This window comes from Panthera leo, chromosome A2 (genome assembly GCF_018350215.1).
Source record: "Panthera leo isolate Ple1 chromosome A2, P.leo_Ple1_pat1.1, whole genome shotgun sequence".
In the NCBI taxonomy this organism is placed as follows: Eukaryota; Metazoa; Chordata; class Mammalia; order Carnivora; family Felidae; genus Panthera; species Panthera leo.
This window is the reverse complement of record NC_056680.1, coordinates 58,919,995-58,946,335: the sequence shown is the minus strand read 5'-3', so window position 1 is coordinate 58,946,335 and position 26,341 is coordinate 58,919,995. Positions and strand designations below refer to the sequence as shown.

Sequence of the window (26,341 nt, the reverse complement as noted above, 5' to 3'; positions counted from 1 at the left end):
CCCTTATCTATGCTTTTTTGTAGTGGAAATGCCCATGGTGGAAGGGTACTGGTGGCCTCATGTAAAGTTAGAAAATTATTCTTCTTTAAATGTTTGGTAGAATTCACCAGCAAAGCAATCTGGTTCTGGGATTTTGTTTGTTGAGAGGTTTTTTGATTCGCCATTGATCCGTCACCTTCCTAGTTGCTTTCTTTTTCCTCATGACTTAGCTTTTCCTGTTTATACAGTGTATCTAGGAATGGAACAGTTTCTCTAGGTATCCAATTTGCTGGTATAAAATTGTTCACAGTATTCTTCTATAATTAAAAAGGATAATTTCTGTAAAGTAAGAATATTCTCACTTTCATTTATGATTTCAGATATTCAAGTCTTCTTTTTTCCTAGCCAATCTACTAAGTTTGTCATTTCTGTTGACCTTTTTTCATAGTTTTCCTTCTGTTACTGATTTTTAGTTTCATTACTGTGATGAGAAGAGACACTTTGTACGACTCTAATCTTACAATTTATTAAGACTTGTCTTCTGCTCTAACAGCTGCTTTATCCTGGAGAAGTTTCATTTGCAGTTGAGAAGAATGTGTATTCTGCTGTTGTTGGGTGGGGTGTCCTAACGTATGTTAGGTCTCATTGGTTTATAGGTGTTCAAGTACCCACTTCCTTCCCCTGTCTGGTTGTCTGGTCCATTATTGAAGAAAGGGTATTTTCAAGTCTCCAGCTATTACTGTAGAAATATCTATTTGTCTTTCTGACAATTTTGTTTTCATATATTTTTGGGCTGTATATGTTTATACCTGTTACATATTTTAGCTGTATTAAATTTTTAAAAATGTTTTAATGTTTATTTTTGAGAGAGAGAATGAAAGAGAGTGTGAGTGCAGGAGAGTCAGAGAGAGAGGGAGACACATTATACCACAGGCTCCAGGCTCTGAGCTGTCAGCACAGAGCCTGATGTGGGGCTCAAACTCACAAACCATGAGATCATGACCTGAGCCAAAGTCGGGATGCTTAACCGACTGAGCTACCCAGGAGCCCCGCTGTATTGAATTTAAAAAAAGTTTTCTTTTAATATTTATTTATTTTTGAGAGAGAGAGCATGAGTGGGGGAGGGACAGAAAGAGGGAGGGACAGAAAGAGGGAGACACAGAATCTGAAACAGGCTCCCGGCTCTGAGCTGTCAGCACAGAGCCTGATGCAGGGGTCGAACTCAGGAACAGTGAGATCATGACCTAGGCTGAAGTCAGATGCTTAACCAACTGAGCCACCCAAGCGCCCCTACTGTATTGAGTTTTTAAATCAATATATAAATCCTTTCTCTACTGTAAACTTTTTCTTTTTCTAATGTTTTATTTTAGTTTTGAGGGAGAGAGACAGAGTGTAAATGGGGGAGGGACAGAGAGCGAGGGAGACACAGAATGTGAAGCAGGCTCCAGGCTCTGAGCTGTTAGCACAGAGCCCCACACAGGGCTCGAACCCACGAACTGTGAGATCATGACCTGAGTCGAAGTCTGATGCTTAACTGACTGAGCTACCCAGTGCCCCTCAACTGTAACCTTTTTAATTTAAATTATATTTTGTCTGATAATAATAATAACAATAATAAAGCTCACTTTTTGTTATTTGCATAGAATATCTTTTTCTATCCTTAACTTTCAATCTATATCTTTATATCCACAGAAAGTCTCTTTAAACAACATATAGAGATCCTATTTTTTTAATGTTTTATTTTTTTGAGAGAGAGAGAGAGAAAGAGAGAGAGAGAGAGAGAGAGAGAGATAGTAAGCGGGGGAGGGGCAGAGAGGGGGATAGAGGACCCAAAGCAGGCTCTGAGCTTTCAGCCATGAAACTGATGTGGGGCTCAAACTCCAGAACTGTGAGATCATGACTTGAGCTGATGTCAGACGCTCAACCCACTGAGCCACCCAGACGCCCCTAGATCCTATTTTTTAAGTCAAATCTGACAAACTGTCTTTTAATAGCACACCTTCATCCATTTACTTTTAACATGATTACTGATAAAGGAGAATTTAGTTTTGTGTATATCTGCTGTAAGTCTTATATGGTTTTCACGCCTTTCACTCCTTAATTCCTCTACTCTTGCCTTTTTTGTACTTAGTTTATTTTTTGTAGTGCACCATTTTGACTGCCTTATTCTTTCCTTTTTGGTATATTTAAAGTTATTATCATAGTAGTTACCTTGGGAATTACAGTTAACACCTGACATTTATAATAATCTTGTTGGAATAATACCTACTTAGTTGCAATAGTATGCAAACATTCTGCTTCTATATACCTCCATCCCCCCCACCTTTTATATTCTTAACTGTCACAGGACACATTTTATACAATGCATGCTCATTAACTTGGATTTATAATTATGTTTGCTACATTTTCCTTTTAAATCACACAGCCAAAAGAGAGAAGTTACAAACCAAACCAAAAGTGCAGTAATACAGGTTACGCACCTAAGAAGTTATCTTTACTAGTGTTCTTTGACTTTTACGATAGCTTCTAGTGTCCTTTCATTTCTGTCTGAAGGAGTCTTTACAGCATTTCTTTAGGGCAGGTCTCCTAGTAAATTTACTCAGTTTTTATTTTCCTGAAAATATCCTAATATCCTCATTTCTGGGGGCGCCTGGGTGGCTCAGTCAGTGAAGCACCGACTCTTGATTTCAGCTCAGGTCATGATCTCACGGTTTGGGAGTTCAAGCCCCGCATTGTGCTCTGCTCTGATGTTGCGGAGCCTGCTGTGGATCCTGTCTCCCTCTCTCTCTCTGCCCCTCCCCTGCTTGCACTATCTCTCTCTCTCTCAAAATAAATAAATAAATTAAAAAATATATATATCCTGGGGCACCTGAGTGGCTCAGTCAGCTAAGCGTCTGACTTCGGCTCAGGTCGTGATCTCGCGGTTTGTGAGTTCGAGCCCCGCGTCGGGCTCTGTGCTAACAGCTCAGAGCCTGGAGCCTGCTTCGGATTCTGTGTCTCCCTCTCTCTCTGCCCCTCCCCTGCCTATGCTCTCTCTCAAAAATAAATAAACGTAAGAAAAAAAAATTATAAAAAAATATATATCCTTCATTTCTGAAGGACAGATTTGCCAGATACAGAAGTCTTGGATGATAGTTTTCTTTCTGGACTTTAACTATTTCACCCCACTGTCTTCCAGCCTCCGTTGTTATGAAAAATCAGCCGTTTACCCTGTGAAAGACCTTTTCATATGATGAGTTGCTTCCCTCTGGCTGCTTTTAAAACTCGCTCTTTTTCTTAGGGTTCGAACAATTTGATTGTAGTTGTCAGCATGGATCTCTGAGATTACCCTGCTTGGTTGTGTAGGTTGACTATTTCATCAAATCTGGGAAGTTTTGCCCATTACTTCCTCAAATATTTCTTCTGCCTCTTATTCTCTCCCATCTCCTACTGGGAGTCTTTTAAGGCATAGGCTAGCATGCTTCATGCTGTCCCACTCATCTCTTGGGATTTCGTCATTTTTCTCCATTCCTTTTTCTTTCTGCTGTGCAGACTGTAATTTCAATGGTCTTATTTTCAAGTTCATTGATGCTTTCTTCTGCATACTTACATATATGCTGCTGAACCCTTCGAGCAAGTATTTCAATTCAGTTATTGTACTTTTCATCTCCAGGATTTCTTCTTGGTTCTTTTTCATAATTTCTATCTCTGGAATGATATTTTGTTCAGACACTGTTCTCCTGATTTCCTTTAGTTATTTGTCCACAGTTTCCTTTAGCTCACTGAATATATTTAACATTGATTTAATAGTCAATTTAATGTCTTTGACGAATAATTCGAAAGTCTGGGCTTCTTCTGGAACAGTCTCTGTCAAACTCTTTTTTCCTTTTCTGTTTTTTTTTTCCCCCCCTTTGGTAGGTTGTTACTAGTTAAACTGTGTCCTCCAAAAAATTCATAAGTTGAAGTCCTAGCCCACGGTATCTTAGTATGTGATCAAATAGGGTCAATGTATGTGTAATTAGTTAAGATGAGGTCATTCTAGAGTAGGGTGGTTCCCATAATCCACTGTGACTGGTGTCCTTGTAAAAAAGGAAAGTTTTAGATAATCTCACACACAAATGGGAATCCCAAGGAAAGGTAAGCTCTACAAGCCAAGGAATGACAAAGACTGCCAGCAAAACGCCAAAACTAGGAAAGAGGGATGGAACAGATTCTCCCTCACAGAAATCAAATGGAAACAACCCTATCAACATCTTGATGGTGGACTTCTAACCTCTAGAACTGTGAGTCAATAGAATTTTGTGGTTTAAACCCCAATTTGTGGTACTTTGTTATGGTAGTCCTGGCAAACGAATATATGCTGTGTTTTTTCCCTTAAGCCTGGACATTCTGAGTATTAGAATATGGTACCTGGAAATTATATATTTCCACACCTCAGAGATGGCTAGGGTTTCTTGCTTGTTGAGGGCTAGAGTTATCCACATATGACTTTTCCAAACTGTTTTTGCATACTATATGTTCATTGTTGTGGTTTCTGTTCCACTGTCTCGGAGGTCAGCCAGGGACCTGATAAAGATGTCCTTAAATGTCTGACTCCCAAAAAGGAGGTGGGGCGGGGGGGGAGAAGGGAGTATTCTCTCTTGAAGTCCCACTGCAGCAGGGAAGCCACTTCAGCTTGTGGAGGTTGGTGCCGAACCCTCAGCCATCAGAAGCAAGGATCAGCAGTCAAAACACCGCCCCAATGTCTGGAGGACAAGGTCCTTACTGCCCACTCTGGCACCAGCCAGCTGCACCAGGCACAGAGGCCACCAACCCAGCAGCTACCCACCATGGTGCTGGCTCTGTGGGATGTCAGCCATTAGGAAAACACAGAAACCCACCACAGATCCCTAGCCTCGTCCTCAAGTTCTCCTCTGGGCACTGAAAGTACACAACTAGGCTCGAGGGTTCCAAAAGAATTGCTTCAACCATTTCCCACCAGTTCAGATGTTGTCTCAGTGAAGGGATGGATTCCTGCTTCGCCATTTTCCATAACATCACTGTTGTCCATCCATCTTTATCGTTGGGTAGTAGTCCCTGGTATGGATGTACCGCCTTTTGTCTAACCATTCATCTGCTGAAGAATATTTGTTTTTTTCCCAACTTGGAGCTATTATGAATAAAGCTGCTACAAAATTCACGTATACATGTTAAGACTGCATTCCTTTGGGATAAATGCCCATCCAATTGGGTTTTTTAAATTTCTGCTATCATCTCTTGCATTTACAACAGGTGTCTGTTCGTTCTCTTAATGTTACTTCTGAAAGATGTCCTAGTCTCTGTTCATGAGTGTAATACATTATTCCTGTGCATAGGTACAGTCTGTTTCTTGCAAGTTTGATAACCTTTGATTGCTCATATTAAATGCTGGGAATTAAAAAGATGTTTGACTTTGGGGGTGATAGAACTGTGTTTTATCTTGATTCTAATGACAGTTTCAACTGTTTGAACTCATAAAACTGTACACACACACAATAAATCTTCATTTTTCTTTAAGTAAATTATGCCTCAATTAAAGATATTTTTCAAAGTTTGAAAGCTTTGAGCTCATGTTTACAGCAAACTGAATCTGAACTTTACTGTCCAATTATCTAACAGGGAAGTTTATTTGGGGACCTTTATTCAGTATCTTCAGGTCATTCTCAATGGGCTTGTCAGAGTCCCTGGAGAAATCAGACTCTACCAACCTCTGGCTGGACAAGGGTGACAGATGGTTGCCAGAGTTCCGGGAGCTCAGTGGGAGGAACTGTATTTGCTCATTTCAGGACTGTGCTGGGATAACGCCCACATCTTCATTTGATCCCAGTGCCCCCAGTCAAGAGGATTTGGTTTTATCTATCTCCAGAAAATAACCGTCCAGGTATTTACCAGTGTGTGGAAAGTGCTCTGTAGAGTGTCAGGGAGGTGAGAGCCTCACTCTTTCTTAAATGGGCTTTCTGATGATGTCAGCTGGCCCCTCCAAGTCCCTCCCAGAACCACATGGCGTTCCTAATTTTTGAGGCTTGATGACTCTGATGAGAAGTGAAGTTGTTTTTTGACTTTCCCAATACCTGTTTATAACCTTTTTTTTTTTTTTTACCACTCATCTATCTCCTTTTTCCCCCAAGATCTCATTGCTGTTTCTCTCCTTTACTATCCCCCTATCCTTGAGAGATTATTTTTAAAGGCAGATCCCTTTCCCTCCACATCACTCTATTGTCTTTGGCACTGAATGTCCTTATAAAAAAGCCTGGGGCCAGGTTGGTTCATTGGCCTTGTGAATGACTAGCTTACCTAGAACATGTTTGTGTCAATCGTGCTACATCAGTTTCTCCTAGAAAACGGTATGTCATTTCAATCTTCAAATTCAGTCATTCTTTAATATTAGGATGCTTTCTTCTGTCACATTTCCGAATACCACTTCTGGACCACTTGTCGGATTTTCCACTGCAAGGTGTGAATTATATTTACGTTGGCTCATCCTTGTTTATGCATATCTATCATCCGTATCTCAACCCTTCCTACGTGATGAACTTTATTCTCAGTCATCTGCTTCTTTTGGTTCCAAGGTATTTGGTAGCTCAGCGATAGAGTGGTTTTTTTTTTCTTCTTCTTCTTCTTTTTTTTTTTTTTTAACGTTTATTTATTTTTGAGACAGAGAGAGACAGAGGATGAACATGGGAGGGGCAGAGAGAGAGGGAGACACAGAATCTGAAACAGGCTCCAGGCTCTGAGCTGTCAGCACAGAGCCCGACGCGGGGCTCGAACTCAGGGACTGTGAGATCATGACCTGAGCCGAAGTCGGACGCTTAACCGACCAAGCCACCCAGGCGCCCCGATAGAGTGGTTTTTGTTTGTTTGTTTGTTTGTTTTTTCAATATATGAAATTTATTGTCAAATTGGTTTCCATACAACACCCAGTGCTCATCCCAAAAGGTGCCCTCCTCAATACCCATCACCCACCCTCCCCTCCCTCCCACCCCCCATCAACCCTCAGTTTGTTCTCAGTTTTTAACAGTCTCTTATGCTTTGGCCGATAGAGTGGTTTTGATGGTCAACATGACCTTAACAGTCAGTACAGATCTTACTCCCCCGCTCCCTCATTCCACATAACACGTATTCAGTAGGAAGAGAGTGGGCTGTTTCACCCAGGAGAAACCCCGATATCTCTTTCTTTCTCATTTCTATCTCTTCTCCTAAGTGGCAGTATCAGGAATGGAATCACTGCACTGGGGGAAAAACATACAGTTTCTTTTTATCTGTCTCCTTTAGGTAGTAATTTCCCTAGTGTTGGCAGGGGTGCTTAGCCTCACCTTTTCCATATCATAGTAATAAGCAAGGGGAACTAGAAGCCTACAGATTGTGCCATAAATATGGTGAGTTTTTAGAACAAACCGTAGACCAGTGTGACTGGACCATTATAAGCAGGACAGACAGCAACGCGAATGGCCTGATTACATGATGCCTCTTCTTACAAACAGTGATGAGTTCAGATAGTATTTTCTGAACACCGGGAAATCATCAAAAAGCCTTACGCTGGGAAAGGGCATAACTGATATATATATATATATATATATATATATATATATATATATATATATATATATATATATTTTAATATTTATTTATTTTTGAGACAGAGAGAGACAGAGCATGAACAGGGGAGGGCCAGAGAGAAAGGGAGACACAGAATCTGAAACAGGCTCCAGGCTCTGAGCTGTCAGCACAGAGCCCGACGAGGGGCTCGAACTTACGGACCACGAGATCATGACCTGAGCCGAAGTCGGATGCTTAACCGACTGAGCCACCCAGGCGCCCCTGATCTATATTTTTAAAAGCTCTTCTGGTTGATGTGTGATGACCAGTTTGGTGTGGACTAAGAGTGAGCTGAACGCAGGGAGAACAGGAGATGATGGTGGACTGACATAGGCTGGGGAGGGCACGGATATAAAGAAGCAGGAACACACAAGACATACTCTAGGAGCAAAACTGACAGCACTTCCTGGTAAACTATTGATGGTGACCAACAAGGAAGCCTTAAGGATGGCTCTCAGGTACATCAGCATGTAGAGGGAGTCTTCCCTGGGAACCAAGGATTTTAATAGACTCCCAAAGGAATTCATATTGAAACAGGTTAAAACCTTGGTTCTAGACACTTGAAAATTTTGTATTTTACCAGAGAGCAGCACATCAACACAGCCATATTTTGGCCTCTTCAGGAATTACTTTTTTAATATACTGTGCTGTGGCATTATGCCATGGGATTGCGTTTCTGGCTCTAATAAGAAACAGCTCTATAAAACCCATAATTATATTTACGAAGGGGATACTTTCAGGCTATTGTTCACCATATCTCAAAGCCTGTTTTGTGAAAACTTGAGAAATCTCCCTCAATTCTCCCTCCCCCAGTCAGGTGGCAGGAAACGCAGAGGTAGATTTTTAGGTTAATTCTAAAGCAAGTCTATGGGACTTCATGGCATGAATTCTGCAAACTAACAAATTTGAGGGTTTTTTTTATATTAAATATAATTTCTAATATTTCTTTTTCTTCTAACACCATTCTATTCTTTTTTCTTCCCACCTTGATATCCTCACTTTGAAAAAATATTATCTATGTGTTTTTGAGAGGCTTCCCCAAGTCTCTTCACAACAGGAATTTTAAAAAAATAATAGACCAAATTTCTGATTAGTAAATTTAAAAAATAATAAATAAATAAATAAATAAATAAATAAGAGAGAAAGAGAGAAAGAAAGAAAGAAAAGGTTAGTTGATCTGCAGTGACCTTAGGAAAAAGGTCCTGACATAATCCCAGAAACCCAGGGAACTCTTTTCCTATAAAGACATTCTTCTGTCTGGCATATAGCCTTCTATATTCTTCCTCTCATGTGCCTGTCTTTCTATCTTAATTTCTCATTAACTTCAAATGTTTTGAACTAAGCGTTAAACCTGTAACTGTTCACACGGTTCCAAAACTCAAGTCAAAGTTCACCACTGCAGAAAATAAATGACCCGTTCCTACAAGGAACTACAAACGCTGATCAAATACTATCCTCTAAAACGTCTGCTTCTCATTGAAAACAACCATCTAAAATAACATTATAAAGTACATATGTAGTTTTAAGTAGTCTTCAATCCCAGTGCGGGGCCCAACATGGGGCCTGAACTCATGACCCTGAGATCAAGACTTGAGCTGAGTCAGACGCTTAACCGACTGAGCCACCCAGGGGCCCCAACATTATAAAGTTTTAATCATGTATACGAGAAATGTATATAAGGCCACTTAACTAGTGCTGTCACTTAAAGGAATTCCCAGTAACTGAGGTGCCTTCAAGGGAGAAGAACGATATTTCAATTCTCTTTTGCTGAAAACATCAAGTACTAATCATCTTCCTGCTCTTTTTACTCCTCCCTATCCCCCCTATGTTGGAAGGGTGTGCCGAAAAAAACCCATTCAACCTGTTCATCAAAATACAACGTAAGAAAATATTTACTTAGAAGCTTGTTATGATTGGATGGGGCAGGGGCGACAGGGAGGTGGAAATAAACGTGTATGGAGGACATCTTTTTGGGAATCTGACAGCCCACAGCCCACAACAGGCTGACAACCCTGGGAACTGTCCCACCTCCCACCCCCCTACTCCTCCCCCACCCCCCGCCCACCGGAGGCCATAAACAATGCAGGCTTCCAGAGCCGTGTGGATGTGACACGAGCCTGGCTACCGCCATGTGGAATGGAAGTGGGTGCACGGTTGACCCAATTTGGACCCATCAGATGTCATCTCCCATAATTTGGAACTGAGACTGAGAAACAGTGAGTCAGTAGATTCCTCCTAAGACCAGCACTATGGGATAAACTCGTCTGTCGAAGAAAGGCCATGTTTTGGCTGCTATGTGCATACCAGGGGCAAATACAGTCCGTGTGCAAAAAGCAGAAGAATGAACCGCATGCACGTGAGTTGCAGTTCCTGGTTCTTAGCTCTTCCTGAGGCCTTGATCCCCTCCCGCATTCCTAAAAGTTTTATAGTAACTTGTGCTTCCTCGTATAAGCTTACTCCAATAGACGTTTGTCACTTGTGACCCTAGGTCCTAATGCATACGTTGTATGTCTCCCTTTCCCCAGCTGTATTATTATTAGCTAGACAAGGAGAGTGAAATTACTGAATTCCTAATTTTCCTAAAACAGGAATATGATTTCCTACAATACAACTGTTACGGTAATGTGCAAAACAAAAAGCGACAGCAAAGTCAGTTGACAGAAAGAGAACTTCTAAAAAAGTAAGCAGTAAATTAAAACACAATCTTACTTCGAGATTCTCTTTTTTATACACTTCAATAGCTTTCTCTTCAGATAATCCACAGCAGCCGTATTCCAAAGGAGTAAACACTGTAGTCGGAACATTAATGTAATCACACTGAAAGATAAACAAATTACATCTGCTTATTTTGGGACACTTTTCACAGCAAACATCTATATTACATACATCTACAGAAGGAGAAGAAGGAAGTCCGGTTCAATGTGACTCATTTTACCCTATCACTGCGTCGGCGCATTCCAAGTTACCCAAAAGGATGGGGCGAGCCCAACTCCAGGGCAGAGACCAGCTCTCCCAGAGCCCACACCCGACTTCCGTTTCTGAAACAGAGCAGTAGGGGTGGAGTGCCTCCAGAGACTCTCTAAAATGTCTTCTTTCCATCCCCGGGATTCCAGACCCCGCTCCCCCAGAATACCTTTACCAGGCAACCGAGAATCACACTATCTCGGTGGGAGCTGAGACCACCCTTGGCCGTTCACATAACTACAAAGAAGCAGTTCGACAGTGTTGGAGGGGGTGACTGCCCTGGACCCATCAAGGGGAGATGGTGTATGTACAGTGGGGGGGATAACGTGGGGACCGGGATCTCATAGGTCCTGTGGTTCTGGCAGAGCCCCCAGAGACCCCTTATGAGACTAAGGCAGGGTGTGAGTGGACATCACAGGGAGACTGCAGACCCTGAGCGCTTCACGCATCTCCCAGCAGCTCTGTGCACCTGCCTGTGGGAAAGTGAGTGTGAGTGCAGGTGGCATCTCTGCCTGGAAGAGGGTGTCTTTGTGACAGCTGGAGGAGAACGGGAACACACTGGCGGAAGTGTCATAAAAACCTTGCGTGGAGAGAAAGGGTGCAGCAGCACAGAAACGATAGAGGGTACAACCAGAGATAGAGGTCTCTAGGCCCGTCCATCCATAGCCCCTCAAGGGGCGACACTGCCCATAGCACTATGTGGCCCCCCAACCTTGCCAACAGGTTGTTGGTGATTAGGTCAAGGGTGACAAAGAAAGCCAAGGCATAAGCTGGCCAGAAACCTATGTAGAAAAAGATAAGCTACGTTAATCAAATTCTTTCTTTTGCAGGAAGTTGAGCTCGAAGCAAAGAAAGAATCCCCTGGTGGCCGTAGAGCCGTAGCCAAGTTAGGCTAATGGAAGAGCACCCTGTGAAGCAGAGCACCCCCAGAGCAGCCGTGACTCCAGACCCAGTTCTAGCTCCAAACACAGTGCGGCCTGGTCCCAGAATGCCGCTTATTCAGAGTCACTGTGCATTGCAACTTACTAATTTACAGGATCCTTGTAAGAAACCCCCTCAGTTTGCGTCACGTGAGTGAGTCTCTATTTCTCATTACCCAAGACAAAAACCAATCAACACGCCACCAGGTATCCCTCTATCGGTGAGGTGGACGGTATACGTGGGCCTAGAATCTTTGAGTTATGTGCTCTAATACCACTTCAGTTTTGCTAACCTACAAATCATGGGTAAGCCCAGGATTTTTCTTTTCTTCCACACGGCTAGAGAAAAATCACATAACCACAGGGACTGCCTTCGTCTTTCCGGACTTCTCTCAGGCCCTCAGATATTCATTGATTCATTTGCAGTTGCACCGTGAATAATGTGGAGGTTGGGGTGCTGAACCTCCATGCAGTCAAAAACCCATCTATGGCTTTTGATCCCACCCCGCCCCGAAAAAGTTAGCTACGAATAGCCTACTGTTGACTGGGAAGCCTTACCAATAACACAAACAGTCGACTAATACACGTTATTACGTTATACGTATCGGATATTGCATTCTCGCAATACGGTAAGCTAGAGAAAAGAAAATGTTATTGAGAAAATCATAAGGAAAAGAAAATACATCTATAGCACTGTCCTGTGTTTACTGAAAAGACTCCACTGTAAGTGGACCCACACAGTTCAAACCCTTGATGTTCAAGGGCCGGCTGTATTGACCAGCAACTGACCCCGTGTCCCACGGCTTACGGGGGAGGCTTATTCTCAATGGATGCTTTTTGTCTCTGGTGTCCTAACAATTAAGGATAATGAAGAAGAAATTCCTCAATGTTCCTTCCTTTCATCTGAAACACTTTTTCCACATCTTAGACCATCTCCTCCAACTGAATTGGACTTCGTCTTGCCTTGCCTGTAGCCTTCCTTTTGGTCCTGTACCTTAATGCTCACTTTTTCTTCATATCCTAACCACACTGCTCCTCAAAGCCACCTGGATTGACTTCTCGGAGCATTAGGCAACTACTCTGCCTCCATACACCCCGAAATGCTAACTGCACTGTGACAATGTATGTTCAGCATCCCAGGCCCCACCTGCAGACCCACATCCTAGCAATGCCTCCATGTATACGTTCAAGGTCTTCATTCGTGACCTCACGAGGCATCTGGCGCGATAAAAAAGCAGAACACAGCATCCTTTACAAAGCATGTGTGCTCAGAACGCTTCACCTGAACTGAATCATGCAAAACCATCAGAGAAATTCAGAATAGAGACACTACAAGGAAAGAAGTCTGAATTCATCAAGAATCAAAGTCATGAAAAACAAAACAAGCAGACAATTAAAGGCAGGGGGACGATGCCAGTCTAAAAGAGCTTTAAGAGTCAGAAGAGTTGAGTATGCCACGGTAAGCAAACACGTGCACATGCACACATGTGATGGACATCTGAGGAAATCTGAACAGTGTTTCATTTTTGTTGAATTTCTCAGATAGAATAAGAGAACTGTGGTTATGGAAGTAAATATCCTTGTTCTCAGAAGATGTGTGTTGAAGTATACAGGTGCCAAAGGTCACTGATGCCTGCCACTTACCTCAAAAAGCTCTGGAAAAACAAAGTACACGCATGTACACATACATATTCAGAGAAGGAGAGAGAGCCAAGATGGCAAAATATTAATAATGGGGGGATCTGGAAGAAAGGGTAATATGGGTGATTGTTACTATTCTTCCTGTGGTTTAACATCTTTCTAAACAAAAAGATAGAGGGAATAAAGGTCTCAACAGTCCCCACCTCATAGAGAAGGCCTTTCCAATTCATTACTGTGGCACGAGATTTTTTTTTTATATAAATTTTTTTAATGTTTATTTTTGAGAGAGAGCTAGAGGGTGAGCAGGGGAGGGGCAGAGAGAGACAAAGAATCTGAAGCAGCCTCCAGGCTCCAAGCTGTCAGCACAGAGCCCAATGCGGGACTCAAACTCACAGACCGCGAGATCATGACCTGAGCCGAAGTCAGATGCTTAACCGAGCCACCCAGGCACTCCTGGAATGCTGTAGGTATTGTGGAAGGGACAGTTCCTCGTGTGGAACAGAACATTTAGCATTCCTCACCCCCACCCATGCCCTTCCTCCGCCAACACTTGCACATGTCCAGAGTGCTCTCATGGAATGGGGCATGACGTGTCCAGTTGGGAACTCTAACAGACTGCTCACAGTCCTGGAGCAAACCAAGCCCTGCTGAGCTCTGTGCTTGCCTCTGCATTATCTACTTACCAGAACAGTCCTGTGCTTCCTCAGTTTTTAATTACTCATCCTGCAAAGCCAGTACCACATCTTTGATCGAACGCAATGAAAGGTGCAGGACATGGTAGGAATCATCTCCGTCACACTTGGCAGAGGCGAAACTGAGGCACAGAGACTTGAAACAACCTGACCAGGTTCACACACCAGCAGGCACTGAAGTCAGGGCCAGCAGCCATCCACCTGGGACACCTTTATCAGTCCAATCAGTCACAACTAACTGCCCCTTGTCTTACCTTACTCATAATCCCCCACCCGCCTGGGAAGCCCTTTGGCACTGGATCCATGCCAATCCTTCGTATATCACCCAGCATCTTGCACATCTTGCCATCTTGCACACGGCAGGCACTCAAACCATATTTGTTGAAAATCATTAGTAAATACTAATTTATCTGTGAGGAACCCTTTACTTGCAAAACAAGCACACAAGTGTTGATTCTTTTAATCGCAATTTTGATTTAGATATCATCTCAAAAAAGACAGCAGGAAACTCACCTTTTCCAAAGAGCCCCCAAAAAGTCTTCTAGCCAGCAGCTTGCCTGCCTGTATGGCAACGGGTGTGAGCTCAAGTTTACCCTCCAGAATATCCCCAACAGCATACACGTAGGGCACATTGGTCTGTTCCACATCGTTTACTGGTATTTTGCCAGTCCTTGCAGATTTTGGGAAGGAAACAAAATACATTATGGCTCACTCCGTACTGCTGCATGACTACCACTAACTCTTCCAAGAGAAAATGACTAAACACGTAGTGTAAAGACCTGCCTCCAAGAAGTGATGCACCTCAGGCATCAATGTCTATAACACCAATGGCTAAAATCATAAGAGTTTCTGCAGCTCCAAAAAAGCCACCTTTTGGGTTGGTGAAACCACACTCATTTTCTAGATGCCAAGGATATCTCCAGATTTCCCCCAAGTCCCACTTAGAGCTTTGAAGTTTTTCTCCTTGCTTGACCAACGACATAAAAATTCACTCTAAATCAAACAGTGGATGAATACATTTCCACAATTTATTTTTTAAGATCACTGTTTAATGTATCAGCTCTTTAAGACACACAATAAAGAATTACTGATTAATGAAAAAAACTGATACTAATAAAGAGCTGGACACTATCAACAATAGCCAAAATATGGAAAGAGCCCAAATGTCCATCGATGGATGAATGGATAAAGATGTGGTGTATATATATGCAATGGAGTATTACCCAGCAAACAAAAAGAATTAAATCTTGCCATTTGCAACTACGTGGATGGAACTAGAAGGTATTATGCTAAGTGAAATTAGTCAGAGAAAGACAAATATTATATGACTTCACTCAGATGAGGACTTTAAGATACAAAACAGATGAACATAAGGGAAGGGAAGCAAAAGTAATATAAAAACGGGGAGCAGGACAAAACATCAGAGACTCTTAAATATGGAGAACAAACAGGGTTACTGGAGGGGTTGTGGGAGGGGGGATGGGCTAAATGGGGAAGAGGCATTAAGGAATCTACTCCTGAAATCATTGTGGCACTAAATGCTAACTAACTTGGATGTAAATTAAAAAAAATAAATAAAATGGTAAACAAACAAACAAATACTTGCACAATACTTACTGTGAAATAAACTTAAAGCATTAACACTTTGCATCTTAATAACTAAATGGGAATTTCCAAGAGGTGGTCTGTAGAAACATTTTGCTTTGTGCAGCCACAGTGCAATGATCCCATGTGTACTCACTTCTTGTTGATTTTGACACCAATCTTATCCAAGCCCATTTTCCTCGTGCAAGAGTCACGACCAATTGCTAACAAAACCTATATTTAGAGCCAGATCAAAACCACAAATTGTCAATATCAGGAATGAGAGAGGTTTGGAACATCACTAGAGATCTTTCAGACATTAAAAGGATAGTAGAATGTTATGAACACGCTGTGCCAAAATCATTTCCTCAGTTTAGATGAAATAGATTCCTTGAAATACTGTTCAACCAACTCACACACATGCAAATCTAAGTAACTCTATGTCATGTGCTAACTTATGTCCCCGCCCCCGCCCCCCACAAATTCACGTGTTTTATCTTAACCTCCAGTGCCTCAGAATGTAATGTGTTTGAAGACAGGGCGATTAAAGAATTAAGGCAAAATGAGGCCGTTGGGGTGGGGGGCCCTAATCCAATATGACTGGTGTCCTTATAAAAACACGGGATTGGGAGACAGAAGACACAGACTATGGGGCAACCACCTGAGGACACAGGGAGAAGGTGCCATCTGCAGGCCACGGAGAGAGGCCTCAGAAGAAACCAAACCTGCTGACCCCTTGATCTGACTCACAGCCTCCAGAGATGTTAAGAAAGTCAATTTCCCTTGCCATGTTATCTTACGGCAACCCTAGCAGACAAACATACCCTACACTCGTTAGAGAAACTAGATCCACCATTTGTAAACTTCCCATAAATTAACTCAAGACCCAAATGACTTCGCTGGTAACGTCTCTCAAAACTTCAGTAAAAAATAATACTAAATATACAAACTTTTCCCCCAAAAAAGAAGAGGGAACACTTCCTAACTCCTTTTTATGAGACCAGCATAAACGACTGATACAGAAATCAAACAAGGATATTAAAATAAAATTATAAGCTGATACTCACGAACATAGATGCAGAATCCTAAAAAAAAATGTCAGCAAATAAAATACAGCGATATAGAAAAAGGATAATTGATCATGACCAAGTGGAGTTTGTCCCCCAAAAGAAAATTTGGTTCAACATGCAAAAATCAATGTTATTAATCATATTAGCCAATTAATGGAGAAAATAATTTAATCATTAACCAATACATATGGGAAAGGAATTTGACAAAATTTAACACCTTTTGAGGATTTTAATTTAATCCTCAGAAGATTAAAAAAAAAAGAAAACTTCCCCGACCTGAAAGAAGGCATTGGTAAAAAAATAAAATAAAATCTACAGCTTACATCCTAGCAATGATGAAAGACTGAATGCTTCACCTTGTAGCAAGATAAAGATATTTACCCTCAGTTTCTATTCAATGTTGTCCTGCAGGACTTAGCAAGTGCAACAAGGCAAGAAAAAGAAAAAGCAAGTAGATTGAAAAGAAGAACAAAACTGGCTTTATATGTGGACATTAAGCCCAAGAATCTATAATAAGGCCAATGTGCAAAAATCACTCGCATTTGTATATGCTACCAACTAAATGCTATGAATTTAAAAATTTTAAATACCATTTTATAAAAGCTTAAAAACGTGAAATCTTTAGGGATAAATTTAGCAAACTACATGAAAGACCTCTAGAGCAAAATAATAAAATATTGCCAAGAGAAACTACAGAGTACATAAATAAATGGAAAGACCTATGAAGTTCACTCACTGGAAAACTCAATACTGTTAAGATGGTCAGTTATTCCAAACTGATCTATATAATCAATATAATCCCAATCAAAGTCCCAGCAGGATTTTTTTCTGGTAGAAATTGACAAGCTGTTTTTAAAAGTGATGCAGAACTGTAAAGGACCTAAACAAAGCTGGAGGACTTACTCTACCTGTTCTAAAATTTGTTATAAAGCTTCAATACTCAAAACAATGTGGTGAAAGCAGACAAATGATCAATGGGATGAAGGGTGCAGAAACAGATCCACAGTTAAATGGTCAGATGATTTCAATAAAGGCACCAGAGCAACTCAGGGGAAAAAGGGAAGTCTTCTCAACAAATGGTACTGGAAACCCATATGGAAGAAAAAGAACCCATATTCCCACTTCATACTATAAACAAAAATTCAAGGTGTATTACAGACTTGAACATAAAAGAGAAAACTACAAAGCTGCAAGAAGAAAATGTAGGAGAATCGTTTCATGACCTTTAGGGATTTCTGAGAGCACACGGAAGGCATTAACCATAATGCAAAACACTGATGAACTGGACTCCATAAAAACTTTAAAACTACTGCTCATCAAAAGATACTGTAAAAAAATAAATAGGAAAGTCACAGATGGGAAGAAAATATTCATAATACATCTACCTGAAAACTGAGTGCATCCAAGATACATACAAAACTCCTTCAATTCAAGAATAAAAATTCAAGTAACAACAACAACAACAAAATGGACCAAAGACTTGGGGTGCCTGGGTGGTTCAGTCAGTTAGGCATCGACTTCAGCTCAGGTCATGATCTCACAGTTTGTGGGTTTGAGCCCCACGTCAGGTTCTGTGCCGACAGCTCAGAGCCTGGAGCCTGCTTCAGATTCTGTGTCTCCCTATCTCTCAAACATAAACATTAAAAATTTTTTTTAAAAAATGGACCAAAGACTCGAGCAGATACTTCATAACGGAAAAAATATAAATGGCCCGTGGGCATATGAAAAGTTGCTCAACATCATTAGTCACCAGGAAGACACAAATTAGAACCATGAGAAGACACCACCACACACGCACCAGAATGGCTAAATCGAAAAAGCCGGATAAGCCCGAACGTTGAGGACATGAGACAACCGAGACTCACACCATAGCTGGTGGATATATAAAGTGATTCATTCATTTAGAAGCTGTTTGGCAGTTTCTCAAAAAGTTAAACATAGAAACTATCCCGTGGCCGATTAATTACACTTGTAGGTATTTACCCGTGAGATATGATGATATACGTCCACAAGACCTTACACAAGAAATCTTCGCAGCAGTTTTACCCCAATACCCCAAACTGCAAGCAGCCTAGGTGTCCATCCACAGGAAAATGAACAAACTGGCACACCCATAATTTTATATTCACATAATCATACAATGAGAAGAAACAACAACATGGATGAATACGAGGAGTACATACCATATAGTCCCATTTCTGTGACATCTAGGCTAGGCAAAACTAGTCTACGGTGACAGAATCAGAACAGGGTTGTTTGGGTCAAGGAGTGGGAAGGGACACTGGAGAGCTCTCTAAACTCACACAAATAGTCTGTGACCTTCAAATGAGTATGGATTAGACGAACATGTGCATTTGTCAAAATTGACTGAACTGTACATCTAAGATATGGGCACTTCACCACATGTAAATTACACCTTATTACAAAGTAAACAATTTACAAATTTAGATACTGTGAATAACTTTATACCAATATATTTGATAACTCAGAGGAAATGAACTAATTCCTAGAAAAACAGAATGAATCTAAAGTAACTCAAGAAAAAAGTATGGCACAAGAACAGATGCTCAGATCAACGGAACAGAATAGAGAACCCAGAAATGGACCCACAAACGTATGGCCAACTAATCTTTGACAAAGCAGGAAAGAATATCCAATGGAATAAAGACAGTCTCTTTAACAAGCAGTGCTGGGAAAACTGGACAGCGACATGCAGAAAAATGAACCTGGACCACTTTCTTACACCAGACACAAAACTAAACTCAAAATGAATGAAAGACCTAAACATAAGATAGGAAGCCATCAAAATCCTAGAGAAACAAGCAGGCAAAAATCTCTTCGATCTTGGCCACAGTAACTTCTTACTCAACAAGTGTCAGAAGGCAAGGGAAACAAAAGCAAAAATGAACCACTGGGACCTCATCAAAATCAAAAGCTTCTGCACAGCGAAGGAAACAATCAGCAAAACGAGAAGGCCACCGACAGAATGGGAGAACATATTTGCAAATGACATATCAGATAAAGGGTCAGTATCCAAAATCTACAAAGAACTTATCCAACTCAACACCCAAAAAACAAGTAGTCCAGTAAAGAAATGAGCAAAAGACATGAATAGACACTTCTCCAAAGAAGACATCCAGATGGCCAACACATGAAAAAATGCTCAAGTTCACTCATCATCAGGGAAATACAAATCAAAACCACAATGAGATACCACCTCACACCTGTCAGAATAGCTAACATTAACAACTCAGGCAACAACAGATGTTGGCGAGATGTGGAGAAAGAGAATCTCTTTTGCATTGTTGGCGGGAATGCAAGCTGGTGCAGCCCCTCTGGAAAACAGTATGGAGGTTCCTCAAAAAATTAAAAATAGAACTACTCTACGACCCAGCAATGGCACTACTAGGTATTTATCCAAGGGATACAGGTGTGCTGTTTCGAAGGGACACATGCACCCCCATGTTTAGAGCAGCACTATCAACAATAGCCAAAGTATGGAAAGAGCCCAAATGTCCATCGATGGATGAATGGATAAAGAAGATGTGGTATATATATACAATGAAGTATTACTCAGCAATCAAAAAGAATGAAATTTTGCCACTTGCAACTACATGGACGCAACTGGAGGGTATTATGCTAAGTGAAATTAGTCAGTCAGAGAAAGACAAATATCATATGACTTCACTCAGATGAGGACTTTAAGAGACAAAACAGATGAACATAAGGGAAGGGAAACAAAAATAATATAAAACAGGGAGGAGTACAAAACATAAGAGACTCATAAATATGGAGAATAAACAGAGGGTTACAGGAGGGGGTGTCAGAGGGCGGATGGGCTAAATTGCTAAGGAGCACAAAGGAATCTACTCCTGAAATCATTGTTGCACTATATGCTAACTAATTTGGATGTAAATTTTTAAAATAAATAAATCAATAAAATTTAAAAATTTTTTAAAAAATAGAAGGCCGTTAAAAGCTGTATGACTGTTAAAGAAATGGAATCACTGGTCAAATATATATATATGTATAGAAAATTCTAGGCCTTAGGGGTACCTAGGTGGCTCAGTTGGTTAAGCGCCCAACTTCGGCTCAGGTCATGATCTCACAGTTCATGGGTTCGAGCACCATATCGGGCTCTGTGCTGACAGCTCAGAGCCTGGAGCCTGCTTCGGATTCTGTGTCTCCCTCTCTCTGCCTTTCCCCAATTCACGCTCTGTCTCTTTCTCAAAAATAAATAAACATTAAAAAAAATTTTTACAGAAAATTCTAGGCCCAGATGGTTGCATCAGTGAATTCTATCAGACGAAGAACCAATTTTAATATTATAAACATGCTTCCAGAGAATAGAGAAAGAGGTAATACACTCCAAACTGTTTTCATGAGCCAGAACAACCTTGCTACCCAAATCTGAAAAGCTCAACATATGAAAGGAAAAGTATAAGCCAATATGATTCATGAATATAAATGTAAAAATTCTAAATAACCAAATCTAATAATATACAAAAAGAACCATTACCAAGCTGGGTTTATACCAGGAATACAGACTTGACTGAATGTTAGAAAACTGATGTAATTCAACACATAAACAGATTAAAGAAAAAAAGTTTTGATCCATAGCTACAAAAGAAAGTGGTACAATCAAACATCTACTCATGATTTTTAAAAAACAAAAAAGAAATAACCAAACAACCCTTGGCAAACAAGAAAAAGAAGTTCTTTCACTTAATTAATAATATCTAACAAAATCCTGCAGAAAACATTAGTCTTTAATGATGAAACACTGAAAACTTTCAATACTGAGAACAAGACAAGAATGCCACTTGGCATTTCTTGGAGGTCCTTGCTAGGGCACTTATGCAAAAAAAGAAATAAAAAGGCAAAGAGCAGATTTAGGGGCGTCTAGGTGGCTCAGTCGGTTAAACGTCCGACTTTGGCTCAGGTCATGATTTCACGGTTCCTAAGTTAGAGCCTCGTGTCGGGCTCTGTGCTGACAGCTAGGAGTCTGGAGCCCGCTTCAGATTCTGTGTCTCCCTCTATCTCGGCCCCTCCCCTGCTTTTGCTCGCTTTCTCTCTCTCTGTCTCTCTCAAAAATAAACATTAAAAGTGTTTTTTAATTTAAAAAAAAGCAGATATATTCATGGATCAGAGGACTGAATATTGCAAAAAAATTAGATTGATTTATATATCTAATGCAACTCTAACAGAAATCTTAACTGGGGTTGATTTGTTTATTTTCTTATTTATTTTTTGACTTTGTTGATTCTCCCCATATTGTTTACATTTTTAGCTCAAAATAATCATGACTATATGAGTATATAAAACATAAACGTATCATTTAGGTTAAAACTCTAAACTATAGTATGTAAAAGAAATGTTGACATCCAAATATCATCAGTTTAAATTAGAACTGTTGCCACCCAATATAGTCCATGGACTATTCACACTGTTTGCAGATTTTATATTGTTTGTTTTTCAAAACAACAAGATCTTTATTGCTGTTTCTGATTGTAAGATATATTCAATTTTTACACTTGACCTTAGCCAAAAGGCCGAGAAGTGATGAGATATATATTGAATTTTTATTGAAACTATTCAAATGCCCAAAGGTAGAAGATATCTAATGCCCCAGAAGTAAGTCAGGTATACCTGCTTCCAGATTTTGTTCTATGCATAATTACACCTACTTATATGTTTTCTTAGGGTATTTTTCATGTACGGTGAAAACTACCAAATGTCAACAGCTCAACTACCTGCTGTACTTATTATAGTCTGAGAGAGAATCAAAAGAAAAAAAAGTTAAACTGGTAGAATTTTCCCATACACTTCACCTGTGCTAATTTATGAGCGTGTTCACCCACTTAATGCTTATAAAATAAAAACTTACTGTATTATATACTCCTTCAATAGTTTCTGGCCCTTTGGTGGATTTAGCCACAACTTTCAGCTTTCCAGGTGACCCTTTCTCCAACTGTTGAACCTGGTAAGGATAAAACACGTAATGATTCCGTGTAAACGTGACAGAAAATAAATGGGTCATAGGGTGCACACACGTGTATGTGTGTGTGCGTTTAGGTTTTTGGACCAGGTAAAGACAGAGAAAGAAAGGACTGTCACAAAATACAGTTTGGAGGTAAGACTACATTAATGGACTAGTTGGTGGTAACATAAAAGGAGTGAGGGATGCTTTGTAGGTGTTGGCTTAATAAATCGCATAGACTATAGCACCACTTACTGACTACTGAGATAGGCCCGAAAGATGAGCTGGGGAATACATTTAGGAAGAAAATCAAGAATTTCATTTTTGTCTTAATAAATTTGAAATGCTTATGAGGAATTCAAGCGGAGATATCCCACAGCCAAATGGATAAATGGGTGTGGAGTTCAGGAGAGAGGCCTGAGCAGGATATATAAATCTGAGAGCCATTATACCATCGAGACAATAAAGTACGGACCTAACGAGGACCGCCCAGGTAAAATGAGCAGAGAAGAGAAGAGGGAGCAGGTGCTCTGACATTTACAGGTCAAGGAGATGCGGAACCCCAGGTTGTGGGACCAGGAAGGTCAAGAAAGGAGAATGTTTTGGGGGCCTGGGTGGCCCAGTCAGTTAAGCATCTGACTTTGGCTCAGGTCATGATCTCGCGGTTCGTGGGTTCGAGCCCCGTGTCAGGCTCTGTGCTGACAGCTCAGAGCCTGGAGCCTGCTTCAGATGCTGTGTCTCCCCTTCTCTCTGCTCCTCCCCAACTCATGCTTTCTCTGTCTCTCAAAAATGAATAAACATTAAAAAAGATTTAAAAAGAAAAAGGACAATATTTCAAACAGAAGGCATGTCAATTTCACAAATGCTACCCAGAAGCCTATCACATAAGGACAGAGATGTGACCATTGGCTTTGACGGCATGGAGTGTGCCACAGACCCCAACACGCAATTTCTTTTTTTTTTTTAATGTTTATTTATTTTTGAGACAGAGACAGAGCATGAACGGGGGAGGGGCAGAGAGAGAGGGAGGCACAGAATCGGAAGCAGGCTCCAGGCTCTGAGCCATCAGCCCAGAGCCCGATGCGGGGCTCGAACTCACGGAACGCGAGATCGTGACCTGAGCTGAAGTCGGACGCTTAACCGACTGAGCTACCCAGGCGCCCCCCCAACACGCAATTTCAAAGCAGTTAGCAAGGATAGAAGCAGCTGAGAGTTGGCTGAACTGGAAAATGGAGGCAAGAAACCAGAAGTCTCCTTATAAACAGGAAAAGAAACATGGGGACCCAGCCAGAAGGGCAGAGAGGAGCAGGGAAGGCTCATTTGTTTAAAGAGCAGAGACACAGGTGGGAAACGCAGGGGGTGGGGGGGGACAGCTAACTGAAGATGGGGCATCCCTGGGAAAGTGAGAGACAGTGAGAAAATACACAAGGGCCTGAGAGGAACAAGGACACCTTCCTGTATGGGGGCAAGGATGGGGGGAGGACGGTGGGACACGTGGAGGTCAGTTCTGTAGACCAGGAGGTGGGTACACTAACTTTAAGGTGTCTTATGAGTACAGACTAATTTATTTCATGAAATGAAATAAGGACCGGTAGAATAAAATAACTAAAGAGAGAGTAAAAAACTAAAAACAAAAGGAATTTCCAAATGCCTTTCAGACTTACCATCACAGGTATGAATTTTCTTAAGAACTTAACACCATGTTGTTCCATGTAGGAGCCCACTCTCTCTGCCATTTCTTGATCAAAGCCCCGAAGAAGGACTGAGCGCACCATAACCGTGACATCTAAGCCAAGGCCAGTAAGAACTCCTGCACATTCCAGAGCAACATAAGACGCGCCCACTACTAATGTTTTGCCAGGGCAATAAGGTAGAGAAAAAAGGTCGTCACTGAAAAATAAAAACAAGAGGAACGCCCAGGCAATAAAAATGAAACGAGTTATAGGGGCACCTGGGTGGCTCAGTCGGTTGGGCGTCCGACTACAGCTCAGGTCGTGATCTCATGGTTCGTGGGTTCGAGCCTCCCGTCAGGCTCTGTGCTGACAGCTCGGAGCCTGGAGCCTGCTTCGGATTCTGTGTCTCCATCTCTCTCTGCCCCTCCCCCACTTGCGCTCTGTCTCTCAAAAATAAATAAATCTAAAAAAACCATTTTTTTAAATGAAACGAATTATTTAGGTTTCAATGTGTAGAGGTCTGGCTGCATTGCAGCGTGGTGTTTGAAGGAAGAAACACGGACAGAATCAGCCTTTTGGAGTTTATAATAGTGTCCACAGTAGTTCTTTCAAAATCAAATTAGTGGATCACAAGTGAAGGTATTTTAAAAATGAAACAGGGGGCGCCTGGGTGGCTCAGTTGGTTAAACATCCAACTTCAGCTCAGGTCACGATCTCACGGTCCGTGAGTTCGAGACCCGCGTCGGGCTCTGGGCTGATGGCTCAGAGCCTGGAGCCTGCTTCTGATTCTGTGTCTCCCTCTCTCTCTGACCCTCCCCCATTCATGCTCTGTCTCTCTCTGTCTCAAAAATAAATAAATGTTAAAAAAAAAAAAAAAAAAAAAAAAAATGAAACAGAATAGAAAACATTAGACAACATTATATGTGATAAGAAACATGGTTTGAGTGTGTGTGTGTGTGTGTGTGTGTGTGTAAATCTGAACAGTACAACAAAAAATGCATTTCTTAATGTGCATCTGCTCAAAAAAGTTTGAAAGTCATTGTACCATAATGTGTTATACAATGTCCTCTTTATGACCATCCAGGGATAGTTACTGTGAAATCTCAGTATTAAGAACAGCCATGCTTCTCCTGATCCACTGGTTCATTATCATATAGACACTAAGCACTAAAGCTATTTGCATTCCCTTCCTTGCTTTGGCCTCCACGAAATTCCCAGACCTCGATGAGCAATCACCTAGAATCATACAGCCTGTATTTGTCCCACAGTTTGGACTTCACCTAGCATTATTTTCTCTTGGCTTCGTGATGTTAACCACTTAGCTTCTTGTGTTATACTTTTTATGTGTCATCAATTCAAATCTTCTGTGAAACAGTATCAGAGACTAAACAAATTGGAAACATAAACGTAACGCAACTTCCAGTTACAACTGCCTATTTAATCTTACCTAGTAATGCAGTACTCTTTATCTCCTTGGATTCCTAAATACCGTGGCCTTTTGCCTGTTGCTATGACAAATTTTGCAGCCGTGTAGGAAGTTTCCTGTCCTTTTCTATTGGTTGCCTGGAAGAGAGGAAAGTAAATTTCACCTTTTCCACACACACTGTAGAGTATGAGACACTCTGGACAACCAGTTACGACCCTTACAGACCTTCCCATCCAACAGGAGCGGACGTGTAAAACTAATAATGCAGGGCGATGAACACCAACATAGAAAAGAGAAGTCTTTACAAAACATCAACCAGAAGAGCCCAGTGGAAGTAGGCTGCAAAGCTAGCCAAGGACGCTTCAAAGGTGGTGATATTTCAAGTGGAGACAAGAAAGTGAAATGATCTGGGAAGAATGGAAATCCACAGAGAGAACAGGGCATATAAAAAGCCCACAGGCCTGAAAGTGGCTGGTGTCTGGGAAACAGCAAGTGGCCAGAAAGTGGCAGGAAAGGCGGGTTTGTGTCACGGCGAAGGGAAATAGATTAGTGCCAAATGTGAACACATTTATATGCCATTCTAAAGATTTTGGCTATGGGGGTGCCTGGGTGGCTCACTTGGTTGAGTGTCAGACTTCATCTCAAGTCATGATCTCACGGTTCGTGGGTTCCAGCCCTGTGTCGGGCTCTGTGCTAACAACTCAAAGCCTGGAGCCTGCTTCGGATTCCGTGTCTCCCCCTCTCTCCGCCCCTCCCCTGTTCCTGCCCTATCTCTCAAAAATGAATAGACATTAAAAATATATATATTTAAAGATTTCG

At 41.3% G+C, this 26,341-nt stretch overlaps 1 protein-coding gene across 1 annotated transcript in view; it reads right to left on the bottom strand.

The window, feature by feature from the left end:
* TXNRD3 (thioredoxin reductase 3) overlaps positions 1-26,341 on the bottom strand; it is a 79,290-nt gene that overhangs the window by 10,904 nt on the left and 42,045 nt on the right. Inside the window, exons 9-14 of the mRNA XM_042912687.1 lie at positions 25,544-25,659; positions 24,088-24,313; positions 22,331-22,423; positions 15,531-15,607; positions 14,303-14,459; positions 10,282-10,389 (exon numbers count right to left, since the gene is read on the bottom strand). Coding sequence (XP_042768621.1) covers positions 10,282-10,389; positions 14,303-14,459; positions 15,531-15,607; positions 22,331-22,423; positions 24,088-24,313; positions 25,544-25,659 — 777 coding nt within the window. The remainder of the gene's footprint in view (positions 1-10,281; positions 10,390-14,302; positions 14,460-15,530; positions 15,608-22,330; positions 22,424-24,087; positions 24,314-25,543; positions 25,660-26,341) is intronic.